Source organism: Suricata suricatta, chromosome 3, assembly GCF_006229205.1.
Source record: "Suricata suricatta isolate VVHF042 chromosome 3, meerkat_22Aug2017_6uvM2_HiC, whole genome shotgun sequence".
In the NCBI taxonomy this organism is placed as follows: Eukaryota; Metazoa; Chordata; class Mammalia; order Carnivora; family Herpestidae; genus Suricata; species Suricata suricatta.
In genome coordinates, this window is record NC_043702.1 from 27719017 (window position 1) to 27732022 (window position 13006).

The 13006-nt window shown below is 45.8% G+C and overlaps 1 protein-coding gene across 2 annotated transcripts in view; it reads left to right on the forward strand.

Moving 5' to 3' along the window:
• Positions 1–13006, forward strand: part of KLF7 (Kruppel like factor 7) — an 86228-nt gene that overhangs the window by 891 nt on the left and 72331 nt on the right. Inside the window, exons 1-2 of one of the 2 annotated variants that reach the window (XM_029933970.1) lie at positions 316–360; positions 569–808. In XM_029933970.1, the coding sequence (XP_029789830.1) occupies positions 707–808 (102 nt within the window). In that variant the 5' untranslated portion in view covers positions 316–360; positions 569–706. Of the gene's footprint in view, positions 1–315; positions 361–568; positions 809–13006 lie in introns of those variants that run through there. The other variant, XM_029933971.1, reaches the window with a different exon arrangement.

Below are 13006 nucleotides of genomic sequence, written 5' to 3' on the forward strand. Positions count from 1 at the left end.
GAGCCAAACCCCGCCCCAGACCCTTCTCCGCGCGGCCCATTGGTCCTCAGTGACTTCATGAGCCCCCTGTTTACCTTACATGGTCACACGCGGCCTAATGGACGCCCTCCTCCGAGATCCCACGGCTGCGCGGAGAGCCGTGCGGAGGGGGGGAGTTTGGGGAGGGGGAAGAGCAGGAGGAGGAGAAAAGGAGGGGGGAGAGACTACAAACTAGCAAGGATGGGGTGGGGGGTGGGGAGGGAAAGGAAAGGGGGGGAGAGAAGCGATCGCGAGAAAAAAAAATGCAACCTCCCAAAATAAAGAGCAAAGATTGCATTAGGAGCGAACAGCGCTGCAGAAATAGATGGCAGCTTCGTGTCAGTGAGTTTGCATCCCCCTTCCTGATCCACGAGCTGGAGTGATTAGAGCCCTGGAAGGGAATTGTTACTCCCGTGGAGAAGTCCCCTTTTCCTGGCAGCGGTCTGCACTTGTACATGCTGGATGCCTCTCTCCATCCACCCCACTCACTCTCTCCTCTCTCACCTCCTCTCTTCCTCTCTCCTGCATTGATTTTTTTTTTCCTTTTTAGTTGACTGAAACAAAACAAAACAAAAGGGCCACTGGATGTCTGCCTTCTTGGGGGGTGAGCCAGACAGACTGACAAACAAACAGACCCAACTGTGTTCGGGGGAGGGTTTCTCCTCCCGTTTTGCCCGGCAGCAGCAGCATGGACGTGTTGGCTAGTTATAGTATATTCCAGGAGCTACAACTTGTCCACGACACCGGCTACTTCTCAGCTTTGCCATCCCTGGAGGAGACCTGGCAGCAGGTGAATGATTTAAATTACTTGTGTAAATCGTGTGGTGGCGGCGGAGGCGCAGGGGCTGCGTTGGTGTGGGCTTGGGGTTGAATTTTTTGTTTGTTTGTTTTATTCCCCCCACCCTTTTTTTGGCTGTTTGTTGTTTAAAATGTTTTCGAAAGCAGTCATCTGCGCTTACCTCTCCACCCACCCTCTAACCCCTTAGCGTGCTGAGCTGAGCAGCCGGTCTGAGCTGCCTGCTTTTCAGTCACCAACACACATCCTTGTGCACACGTTGTCGGGCTCACTGTCCCCAGCACAGACCTGCGTAACTTCTGGGGTTCGGAGGAACCGGGTGGAAAGGTGGTTTGGGGCTTTATGAGCTATTAGTGCCCGGATACCGCGTCCCTACATGCTCGAGCTCTGCTTACTTGGTACCTTAAATCGGGTTCAGTTCTTTCAACTGGTGCTGAGGATCATCAGATGGGGGTCAGGAGGTAGAAGCCCAGCGGAGTGTTTTCCCAGTAATTAGCGAGTGTCAGGACAAGAGAGAAACTTGATTTTGAGATGAGAAGGTGGGCAGCGGGGAGAGGAGCCCAGTGACAAAAGATATTAAAGGATATCTAGGAGGAGGATGGGAAGATGTATCTATCTAACGCTGACCATGCATTGTAGGTTTCCCAGTGCAATGCCTCTATGTGTCCTTGTTTCTCTTTTTTTGTTTGGGGTCCCTCCCTAGTTAGACAGCACAGCCTCTGACAAAGGGTGGTGTGTGCCTCCACGCCTCTTGACTTTGTCTTAGAGGACTAGTTAAGAAACTCCTATGATGCTGAAGGGCACGGATGCCCAGTTGGCTAGGCGTTCCACTGAGGGCAAAGTGAGTCTGGTGACAAGTTCACTGGGCTTTGTGAAGTGGAATAAAGAAAGTGCTGGTCAGTGGAAAGTGCTTAGATCTGCTGCGGAAACAGTGGGTTTCTCAGCGAGGATTAGGAGCTGCCTAAGGGACACTCTGCAGGAAAGAGGGTGGGTGGGAGGGCGCGGGGCGGGGGGCGGTTTGGATAGTCTTTAAAAATACTACAGTGAGCACCATGGAACGTCCACGAACACAGTCTGGATTTGCACATCGGACGTGGGAACTTGCACAGTCCGCCTTGGAGAAACCAGCCTGCCCTTGGGGAGGACCAAGAGAGGCTTGGTGTGTGGCTACTCATGTAACTTCGCTCCATGACAGCAGCTTGTTAGGGCTAATGAACGGCTGAATTTCTTCTGCCAGGATCCAGAGTGGGATATGCCAGCTTGAGGCTGGGATGTAACAGTTGCCGCTTTAGCCAGTGAGGTTTGGCTTTCGGTGTAGGGTGAAGAGGGGCAAAGCTGATCCTCTGACTGTACCTTTGTTACTAGTTGCTCTTCCCCCTTGATGAGAGGCTGTGAGTTTTCCTCCAGGTACTGCCCCCCCACCCGTGTCTGTGTGTCCACACATTCGTTGCTGCCCAGGGATGCTCGACTTTGTCTCTGAGTGCACACATAGTTCACACATTTTTAGCGCAAGGCATTTCTTCAGTGCATCCGTTCCCCCATCCTTAAGGAGACTGTCTCCTGAAGGGTCTCACTAGATCTTTCCTCCTTTTATTTCACATGCTAATTACGCCAACATGTTGCCAGAATTTCATTTTCTGAAATAAGCCTTCATTTCACATTGTCAGCCCACTGGTGTCAAACCGGTTGCCTATTAACAGCTGTCTAGACAGGTTAGGGAAGGGAATCTGTTGATTTAGTCAGCCTGCCCAAGGCAGCCCTTGTTTGTGACTAACTGTTCAGCAGTGTTGGAGGGAAGAAAGTTGGCTTTATTTGTTACAGCGTTCCCTCCTGATGAATCACACAACTTTGTTTTGGTTCAAGTTTTCACAGTAGTAAAGCCTGCTTTGGGGGAAGGCCTCTCCAGAGGAAACCTGCTTTTCTAGATCTGCTTAGAACGTCCAGGAGAAAGTCGAGGTGTGTAAAGAAACATCCCTGGTTCAATAATTCGGGGATGTATTAGATCTATTGTTTCCTCAGGAGCCTTGTCTGCTTTTCCTTTCCCCTCCTCCCTCTACCCCTCTTCATGCACCTCCTTCAAGGAACCTCTAGCTTAGTTTCTGCTGCAGGCCAAGGAATATCACCTCCCCCCCCCCCCACACACTTCCCTCCTTACTTCTTGCTTTAATCCTCTGCAACTGGCAACTACTCTTACCTAAAAACCCTTTGCCAAGCTGTTTGAGAAGCGTGCTTATAGTTCATACTGAAACATAATGTGGGGAAGCACTTCTAAATAAGATATCACTCCAAGGAGCTTTCTGCTCCGGTCTCTATAGTCACAACTGCTCTCTTTAAAGGTTACTATGACTCTAAGTTCATGCTGATGACAAAACCTCCAACCTCCATCTCTCCCTTCCTCTCTCTCCTTGGCCCTCCCCTCCCCCACCCCTTGCTGCTTCTATGTGTAAGGAAAGGGGGGTGGTTATATGCAACTGTTGGAGCCAAATCAACCATCAGATGGTGAAATTTTGAGACTCCTTTGCTCCAAATGGCTTAAGAAGGTTGCTACAAAGAACCCCAGGCAGGAGGAAGTTTCCTGATGCTCTGGGGTAATCAGATTTTAGAGGTCAAATGAGGAGCAATTATTAGATGTTCTCTGCAAGTGAACAGTGTACCTGGCCTGGAGACGAGCGAAATACAGAAATTCTAATAATCGGATTTGGTTTGTAGAGAAAGAGTGGCTGGGATGGCAAACCCAAGAACAGCTGTGCGTTCGAAAATTACGGATGGACTATTTGGGGATTTTACTTTAAACCGGGGTCAGGGATCATTGTCCTGCTTAACAGTCAGTGAGCTTGGTATGGTCCTCCTGTCACAGGGGTCATCATTTTGACACTGGGCTTTCGGGCACTGATGTCTTTAGCAACATACAGCTCCAACTCTGAAAAATCATTGCAGGTGTAATTTTAAAGTCCATATGGACATCCTGCACTAACAGCTCCCCATTCCCGGGCTCTGACTGCATACTTAAGCGCTTGGCCCGAGTAATATCATCTCTGCCTGTCATATAACTGTAAATTGCACTGTGCTTATGTGGTCCATTATCTTATGGAATTCAGCTGACGCACAACTCTTAAGGCTCCGAGCCTTAAGTTCTTTGGAAACTTGAAGGACGTTTTCCAAGAGCTGTCTGAGCAAAAGTAGGAAGAAGTCAAAGGTAGGACGGAAGCTGGAGTAGCTTATAGGGTACCACTTGATGATGGGTAGAGGGAAACACATTCATGAGGTTTGTTGCCAGTAGAAATCATGATTTTTCTGGACCCGCTGCTGACTTGGAAAATAAAAAGGATTTGATATGATGCTTTTGGTTATTTTTCTTCAAGAAGCCACAAAGACTTTGAGAATTTACATATATTTTCTATACCCAGTCTTCTCTTTCAGGAGTGCAGGTCAACTAATGAAGTTCTGAGTTCTTATTTGCACTTAGCTTTGCTTCGTGTCATTGAGGAGCATGGCATGTGTGCTTGGAAACTCTTATGGAATTATGCTTGTCATTAATGCTGATTCATAATTGGCAGATGGGGTCAGTTTCAGGCCTCCTTTTTGCTCCGAGAAAATTTTCCACTGCTACTGGAAACAAATAAATAAATCATAGAACATTCCTCCCTCCTCCCCCCACATTCCCCCATTGTTTTAAACTAATGGCATACTTGGCTACCGTAAGAACTAAAGTGTCCCCATAACACTGCAATTTCATCTTGGTTTCAGGCACCCTGTAACGCTTTTGATATGAGGGCCTTTGATATGAGGCATCTCTAGGGGCAACCTACAAAAATGGTTGCCTTCCAAGAACAGCCTCATGATACCAGGGATGGGATTTGTTCTCTGAGCTACATTGCTGCTTCTTCTTTATGGTGATCTTGCCTGTGCACTGCCTTCTACAGGCCTGAGCCGCCAGGTGCCGTCTCAGCCGGAAAGACAAAGCAAACTGTAGGGTCCCTGCATCTGTAGGTTTGCCTCTGTCCCCAATTTGCAGAAAACCTTGTCATGAATTAGAATTTCTTGGCAACAGCACCACCCAGGGAAATTTGTAGACACAAAGGAGCCTAGCTAACCACACTGAAAGGATAAAATAGCTGGCTTTTTTTCCTTTTAGTATGTTATTTGTGTGCTCTTTAGTTACCATAAATCTTTTTTTTTAATTTGAAATAGTGACTTGGGAGATGGAAAATAAAACTGACCCATAATTCAGATTTTCTTCATAAGGATGCAGTCACTAAATAAATGTCGCTTTACGAATGAAAGCACATGTGTATGCCATCAATCACACACTTAGCCTTTCTTTAATAGATGCTTTCCATGTTCTTTTTAATGGATACATCTTTGTGTGGATTTCGGTCTACCTGTTCGCAGTTTGGTATGATAAAGAGAGGGGATGTTACACTGCAGCCATTCTCACTACATCTGTCTTTCGTGGGGGCATAAAGGAAGTGGTGACTTCTTTGTTCTCCATGCAACTCCCCCCACCCCCGAGGAGAATGTGATGTTGGGGTCCAATCCATTTCAAGGGCAGAGCAGAAGATGCACTGTGACAGCCTCCCCCTGAAATGATTTATGTATGGGTATCAGAGACCTTCAGTGTTCATGTGGGCTCTTCCTCCCTTCCAGCCCATTTTAAACATAAATGCCATGCTGGTGGGGGCTATTTGCCTCTCCACTTCAATGGGAATAGTTTAGAGAGGGTCCTAATGGGGCTTTTAGTAGCCGCTCTTAAAAATCTTCAGATTCTTCTCCCTTCAGAGAATTCCTGTATTTCAACTTCTTGAGTCCGAGAAGGCATTGCAGTCTTCTGTAATCACTCTGTGCCCATTGGGCAAAGGAGAATACGGTTTACTCTGGCCAGCCCCAACTGGCTCATGCTGATTGAATGGCTGACGCCCCCTATCTCTGCAGTTTGTAGTAGTGTGCGAGGGGTTCTTTATCACCTGTGCTGGACCCCCGTGACGAGCGAATGCGGAAACTGTGATTCTGTTCACTCCGCACATCGGTTAGCATGTATGTTGGAATTAGGATTTGCTGAAAATTTAGGACAGCTCCCCAATTTAACCTGAGTGGTTGGTGCCTGAGGAGTGAGGGGTGGAGATGTAGTCTCTGCAAAGAAATCCCTTTGTTTTCCTGGATCATCTGAGTGCTTACTTAGCATAAACAAGTAGAATCATTTTAACCCAAGCTGCCCAATCTTAACAAGTACAGTGATGGAACAGTTGGCAGAACCTAATCATTAACATTCCATGTAACGTGGGCAAGTTAAGAAACGCCCCTCCACCCTGTTATGTCATGTGCTCGCCCTAGAACATCCACCCGAGAAACCATCCTTTTTCAATTTAGTGTAAGAGTTCCCCAAGTAAATGAAGCATTGCCTTTACCAGGGCATACTTTCACCTAAAAATGGTCATGATCTTGTCCCTTCCTCTTCTTTGCCTTTATCTGTTGCTGCTGATTTGGAGGATTATTTCTACTGTCTTGAGTCCTTTTTGTTTTTCTCACTTGGTATTTTGGTGTGCCGGAGAACTTGCTAAGCGTCCTGCTAAGTGTGTTGTGTCCATTTCTCCAGTATTCGAGCTGCTTCTAGCTGTCCTCACCACTGCATGCGTCAGCATGTGGATATTACAGTCCGCGGTCGGCAGCAGCCTTGGTTAGGGGTCCAGTGTGAGCCTGCTTGAGGTGTGGGTGACTTCTGATTTCATGGTGATACCGTTCCTGATTGTGCTGGTGGATGCAGTCGGTCACACCTTGCAAAGTTTTTTGTTTATATTAAAATATGGAAAATATTTCACAGTGAATGCTTGAGTCCTTAATTCTGGTTACATGCAAAAAGACTCTTTGGGTGATGCAGAGTCAACTTGGATATAAGCTTATGAGTGAAGGTTACACTGTAGGTATTTTTACTACGTATCATCCCTCTAAGCTCGATTCCAGTAGGGGAGAGTCAGCATGTTCAAAACTAAGTAATACAGAATCAGAACATAACTGCCAAAAAAAGAAATGTTGTCCTGTGAGTTTTTGAGCATTGCCCTATGCCTATCTGTATCTCCCCACTTGATACCTTGTTTATGACATGTGCTTAGGCTTACTACATTCTGTTGCTCTTTTTGCTAATGGCATGTTGGGGCTGGTGGCCTTTGTACGGCAGATGAGTATACAGTGTGAATACACATGTCCGGAATGGCCAGGAAACAGCATCCACGTCTGTGTCATTTGGAAACGATTAGAGGTAATTAAAATAATTAATGTAGAGCCACATGCAATATCTATTTCTGAATATGGGTTTATTGACATTCCCTGAGGGTCATATTGAAAGTCAGGCCCTAGGAATGTACCAAACCTAGGAACATAGAACCTTGGCATTTCAAATCCTGAAAAGGGTCTTGGTTGCTTCAGTTCTGAGACTCTAGTGTTGGACCAAGTGGTTGTTAGAGAAGATGAAACATTGAACCCTCCAAGGTCATACACTATGGTCAACACTGATGGTGGTTGCAGGGCTCAGGACCCTGATGGATGCCCACATCAGTGTGCTTGCTTTTTGTTACACTGTCTGAATGTACTGTGAGTCACTTCTCATTCTTTCCTCCTCTCTCTTTCCCTCTCCCCTTAAAGGGAACAAGAACATGCCCTTTTTACTTTGAACAGTGCTAGTACGTGGAACTTTGGAATTATCTGGGACCTAAACCAAGCTCTTGGTTTTCTTGGCTAAGGCTTATATGTATGATTTAATCCCCTTTCCACTTTTAATAACGTGTGCTAATCTGGAAAATACACACTGCCCTGAAGAGAGCGAACAAAAGCCAAAAGCCCCCTCTTATAAGTGTGGTTTTGTCACTTAAATGATAACACGGAGCGTGGGAGTAAAGAAGGTGCAGGATGTGGACAGTAGGGAGTTGGATGGACCATAGAACTGGGGTATTATTTCGAAAGGATCAAATGTTCAATGGCTTTGTCACTGACACCAGGCCAACAAAAGGGCTGAACAAAACTGTAACAGCAATCATATCCCAATTCAGGAAACAATTTTTGAAGTGTTTTTAAATTTCTAGAGCAGGTTGAATGGGCAATGAGGTTGTCATATTCTACAGATTTAAACAACAACAACAACAACAACAAAATACTCCATATTGGGATAAGCAGTTGGGAAGAAAGTCAAGTTCTGTAACCTTTCAGAATGTCCTTTCAGGGCTGGTGGATGAAGCAGGCTTAATTCCACAGTGGCCATCCTGAGCAAAGGAAACATAGGGCTGATCTTTGCCCCCTTGCCTGTAATCTTGGGATACAAGATTGGGATATAAGATTCCAATCTTGGGATATGCATCTGTGAGAATGCATCTCACTGATCTTAGAAACTTCAGGTTCCTCTCCAAAGGGGACTTCTTTCTTTCCTCAAAGCTGTCACCTGCATCTCCAACTCCAGATGTGTTTCTGAATTTCGGGCCCCACTTTGGATTGAAACCGTGGGACTGACAATAAAGGCCTTTGGGGCTGTCCCAGAATCACCCCACTGAATTTGTTCCAACGCTTGAACTCAGCAACTTCTTTCCCCTCTTCCTGGCTGCCATGTTTCTTTTTTTGAGATGACCTTTTTTGTGGTCTGGGTTTGAAGCTCTAGTCATCTTTGGCTCATCTCTTCCTTTGAATCCAATCAGGTGGAAATCTCACTGATTTGGCCCCTGACATCCTACACCCTGGTCTTCAACTTCCTGCTCCCTTTACCAATGCCCAAGGACAGCCCCTAGCACCTCGCCTGGACTGACTTTCTACCTCCACCACCGTGTTTTGAAGCTGTCAGTGGCTCCCTATTGCACTTAGAATGAGGCCAAACCTCTGAGAATCAGGATATTCTAAGATATTCCAATAACTGGCCTGAGTAATAGTCACGTTACCCCCTTTCATGTGCAGTAAATGCCATCCAAGCTGGATGACTGTGCCTTTCCTGCTTTTGGCTTTATTTCTGTCATTTCCATTAGCTTTTTCCTTCTTCCTCCCTCTTCCCCTCTGATTCTGTTTGTCCAAATTCTACCCATCCTTCAAGTTTCAAGTGGTTGCCACATCTTCCAGGATGCTTCTTTCCCTTCCCTTGGCTGATAATAATTGCTACTATTTGTACACGCTTGTGTAGAACTTTTTAATTTTTCATGATGCTTTTTAGTTATGCCTTGGAGTACAGCTTTCCTTTCTTTTTTTTTTTTTTTATTCTTTTCCTTTTTTCCTGTTGACTTATTTTTCCAGTGAGCTGCTATGATTTAGAGCAGAGTTGATGCCTTGGTTATAATTTTGATAGTAAACTTTTTTCTAAGGTTTATTTATTTATTTTGAGAGAGAGAGAGAGAGAGAGAGAGAGAGAGAAGAGAGGAGAGAGTGTGGTAGGGGTAGAGAGAGGGAGAGAAAGAGAGAATCCCAAGCAGGCTCCCCACTGTCCGCGCAGAGCCTGAAGTGGAGCTCGAACTCATGAAAAATGAGATCATGACCTGAGCCAAAACCAAGAGTTGGAGTCTTAACTGACTGAGTCACCTGGATACCCTGATAATAAACTTTTAATATGTAACTTTTCAGGCTCCTAGAGAGCCTTGCACACAGTAGGCATTCAGTAGATAGGTAGGGCTTGCTATATGACAAGGAGTTAAGATTCGACTATGTCTGCAGCAGCGGTCTCAATCATGGCTGCCCCCCAAACCAGTTAAGCCAGTATCCCTTTGAGTGGAAGCCAGGCATCAGTGTTTTGTTTTGTTTTTAAACTTCCAGGTGATTCCAACATGTAGCCAAGCCTTTGGGCCATTAAGCTTTAGAGAGTTAATATCAGGCATATCTGAGTTGTCGGTGCCTGCTGCTTATATGGAAATACCTGATTCCTTGTGTACCTTGGTGTCTAAGTGTGACAGAGGTTTAGTAAAAAGCAGGACAGTGCTGGAGGATGTACTTCGTCCAGCTCACCGGTTCATAGCAACTGCTCAAGCCTTGTTTCATCCTTTTTGTTTTGCTTTCCGTCATCTTAAAGTGTCAAGTGCATTCCCATTTGGCTCACATTCCTGTGACCCTCTACAGGTTTACTTAACCTGGTCAAAGTCCGTTTCTGGTACCTTTGTGGTGTTGGGCATTCAACTGCAGCCATGCCGAGCTTCAAATAATTCATTCTCGGCAGGCTCTCGACCATGATTTTCCACTTACCTCAGCCTGCTCTGTGGTTTTACAGGGATGGATGCATGCATGAACATCTGTTGGAGATGCCAGATAGACATTAGGAAGCAGCTCTCCATATTTCTTAAGGACCTTACTGTTTGGAAGTAGACTCTGTTTATAAAGGATTTCAAAGGACCCATGTTTCTAGTAAGAGGAGCAAAAATAAACTGTGGAAAACTGCCACTGAGGACATCCAGGCAAGGAGGCTGCCTCCTTGTCCGTGGAAGGCTTAGCTTTTGTGGTAATGACCGTGGCATGTGGTGATCTTCACAAAGAAGCCTTAAAAGTGCCTCTACTTCACACTGTGATGTTTGCAAAAATGTATGTACTGTAGCTACATCCTTTTATCTATAAACTGCCTTTGATGGGGGTCCGGTTGGCAAGAAAGAACATCATGAGAGGCGCTCAGAGCTTAGGGTTGAAGGATGCCTTTTGGAAAGCTCAACCCAGCTGTGAAAACGGCAATTAGCTGTGGAGCAGTTGCTGTGGAAGGGAGTGCCTGCCCGTTCCTGACCCCGCTCTACGGGCTCACCTTCCGGAGCTCAGGTAGCAGGGATGCCAGGGAGCGCTCCCGGTGCTGGCTCTTATTTTTGGAGAGGCGGCACAGTTGTCAGGGTACAAAGGAGTGGAAATAGATTGCCCCCATCCCGTACCTTTTGAGCTATTGGTGTTTGTTTTTGTGGCCACTATAGACCCTGATCATAGAGCACAGTCCCTGCCTGTGGTGAAAGAAGATGTCTTCTGCAAAGAGGCCCTGTGTGGAGCTGATTCTCCCATGAGCCACCTGAGATGCTGCTCAGGGTCAAATAGAGTTGCTGACTTCACTCCTGTTCTAAGATTGTTCAGCCCTCACCTGTACATTTGCCTCTCTAGATCAAGGTTCTTGCTTTTTGTCAGTATGGACCAAGAGATCTTTTCCTGTGTATTGGGGATTTTGTTATTGCTTATGAGAGCCTAACACACACCTGTATTAAACGTTTGTTCAGAAGGTATCAGGGTGTTTTGCTGATGGTTTCCTGTCGTTAGCACATTTCTTCTGTGACTAAGGAACAGGCAGAGATTACAGAATTTCCCATTCAGAGCGAGCAAAGTCGAAGGAGAGGAAGATGAAGCAAGTGTTCTTCTCGTGGCTGCAAACTAGATGAGTTGCAAAACCAGTGGTAGAACACACTTTCTTCCTCTCTCTTTCTGCTTGGTGACTCTTCTTATCGTCATAATAAGCAATATAATAATATCTAATATATATCTAATATCTGCATTCCTGCAGATGACCTCATTGGAGCACCTTTGCTGCGGCATTTCATTTAATCCTCCCAACCCTGTGAGATACAGAGTCTGTGTATCTCCATTTTACAGATGGAGACATTGAGGTTGGAGGTATTAAATGTCACTTGGAAGTGACTGAGCCAGGATCTAAACTCAGGCCGTCTGCCCAGCACTCTGAAATTTGAACACTTAGGCTGACTCTTGGTTAGACAAGAGACACGAGGGCAGAAACTAAAGATCATGGCCTGGCAACCAATAGACCTGTATAGATTTGAATAATTCTCTGGTCTGGCTTCTTTCTGGAGCCTGGTTTTATCATCTCTAAAAAGGACTGGATCTTGTTAGATCTCCTTTATGTTGCAGTGTTTGGTGGTAGTCAAATTGCAAGGAGGTTTTGGAATTAGGCAGAGCTGAAACCTTGAGCCACTCAGTGTCTCTGAGTTAATAATGACCACATAAGGGCAGGCATGTTGCCTCCCTTGCCCAGGGGCTGGCATGTAGCACCCACTTAACAAATTCTTGTTCCTTCTCCATTTTCAACTCTCCTTTCTCTCCCCAATAACAGTGCAGAGTGGCACAATGCTCCTTTCTCTAAATGGTATCACTGGAGTGGCTGAGAGAAGGTGAATGATGGAAGGCAGGGCAAGCGAGAGGTCTGGGCATTGGGCATGGTATTCCTTTATCCATCCCACAGGGGAAGCTCTTGTGAAGTCACTTGTACTTAGACCTGGGGAAGGACTGGCAATACTGAGCCCCCCTGACAGTGGGCCTACATGACGTGTGGGCCGGCTCATGCATGTGTCGAAGCCATCCGCCTTCTTTCTCTCCAGTCTTCCTTGGGACTGACTTCTCTTAAGTTTTCCCAGCATATGGTTATGTTTTAAGAGCCAGAATTAGGCATATATAACATAATACAGTGCTGGTTGCTACACCTGCCATTTCTGCCTTACCTGATGACTGAGCTTACAGACGCTTATGAGAGTGAATCAGGTTTTATGAGATCTATAAATATCTCAGATAGGATTTTTATTTCATTTTCCTCCTTCAAATAAGACATAATGGAAGCACTCACATACACAAGGAATATTCTTTCTGTGATAAAGTAGGGCGTTTTTGAATGGGCCTCTGAAAAGCAATAATTTGATGTGGTTGTTCATGTTGGGAGTTTTATGGGGGAGGGGGAAGAATCATGTGCATTCTGCTATAAAACTCCAAGAGTATTTCCTCATATTGAAGGTTTAGCCCAGCACCTATGGAGAGATTCATTTCAGAGATGCCAGCCCCGTGTGCAGACTGCCTTCCCTCCTTCAGTGGAGTGTGTACATTTGTGTTTTCTAGCTACAGAGAAGCCTGAGAAGGAAGGTCCCATTGGTGCGGGGGGAAGGTGGGGCCTCTTTGAAAGAACATTTCTAGTTCCTTGTCTAGTCTGCTTCCAGCTGTCTCAAGAGAAAATGTTCTCATCCTTCTCCCCACTTCATAGATTTCCTGGGAAGACTTGATACCACTTAATATATCAGTGAGATATTTTTCCTGGAATTTCACTTCAAAAAAAGTCCTAAATTGGAGTGCCTGGGTGACTCAGTTGGTTAAGCATCTGACTCTTGGTTTTTGTTCAGGTCATGATCTCATGGCTGTAAGATTCAGCTCCACGTGGGCCTATGTACTGACAGCGTGGAGCCTGCTTGGGATTCTCTCTCTCCCTTCCTCTGCCCCTCCCCT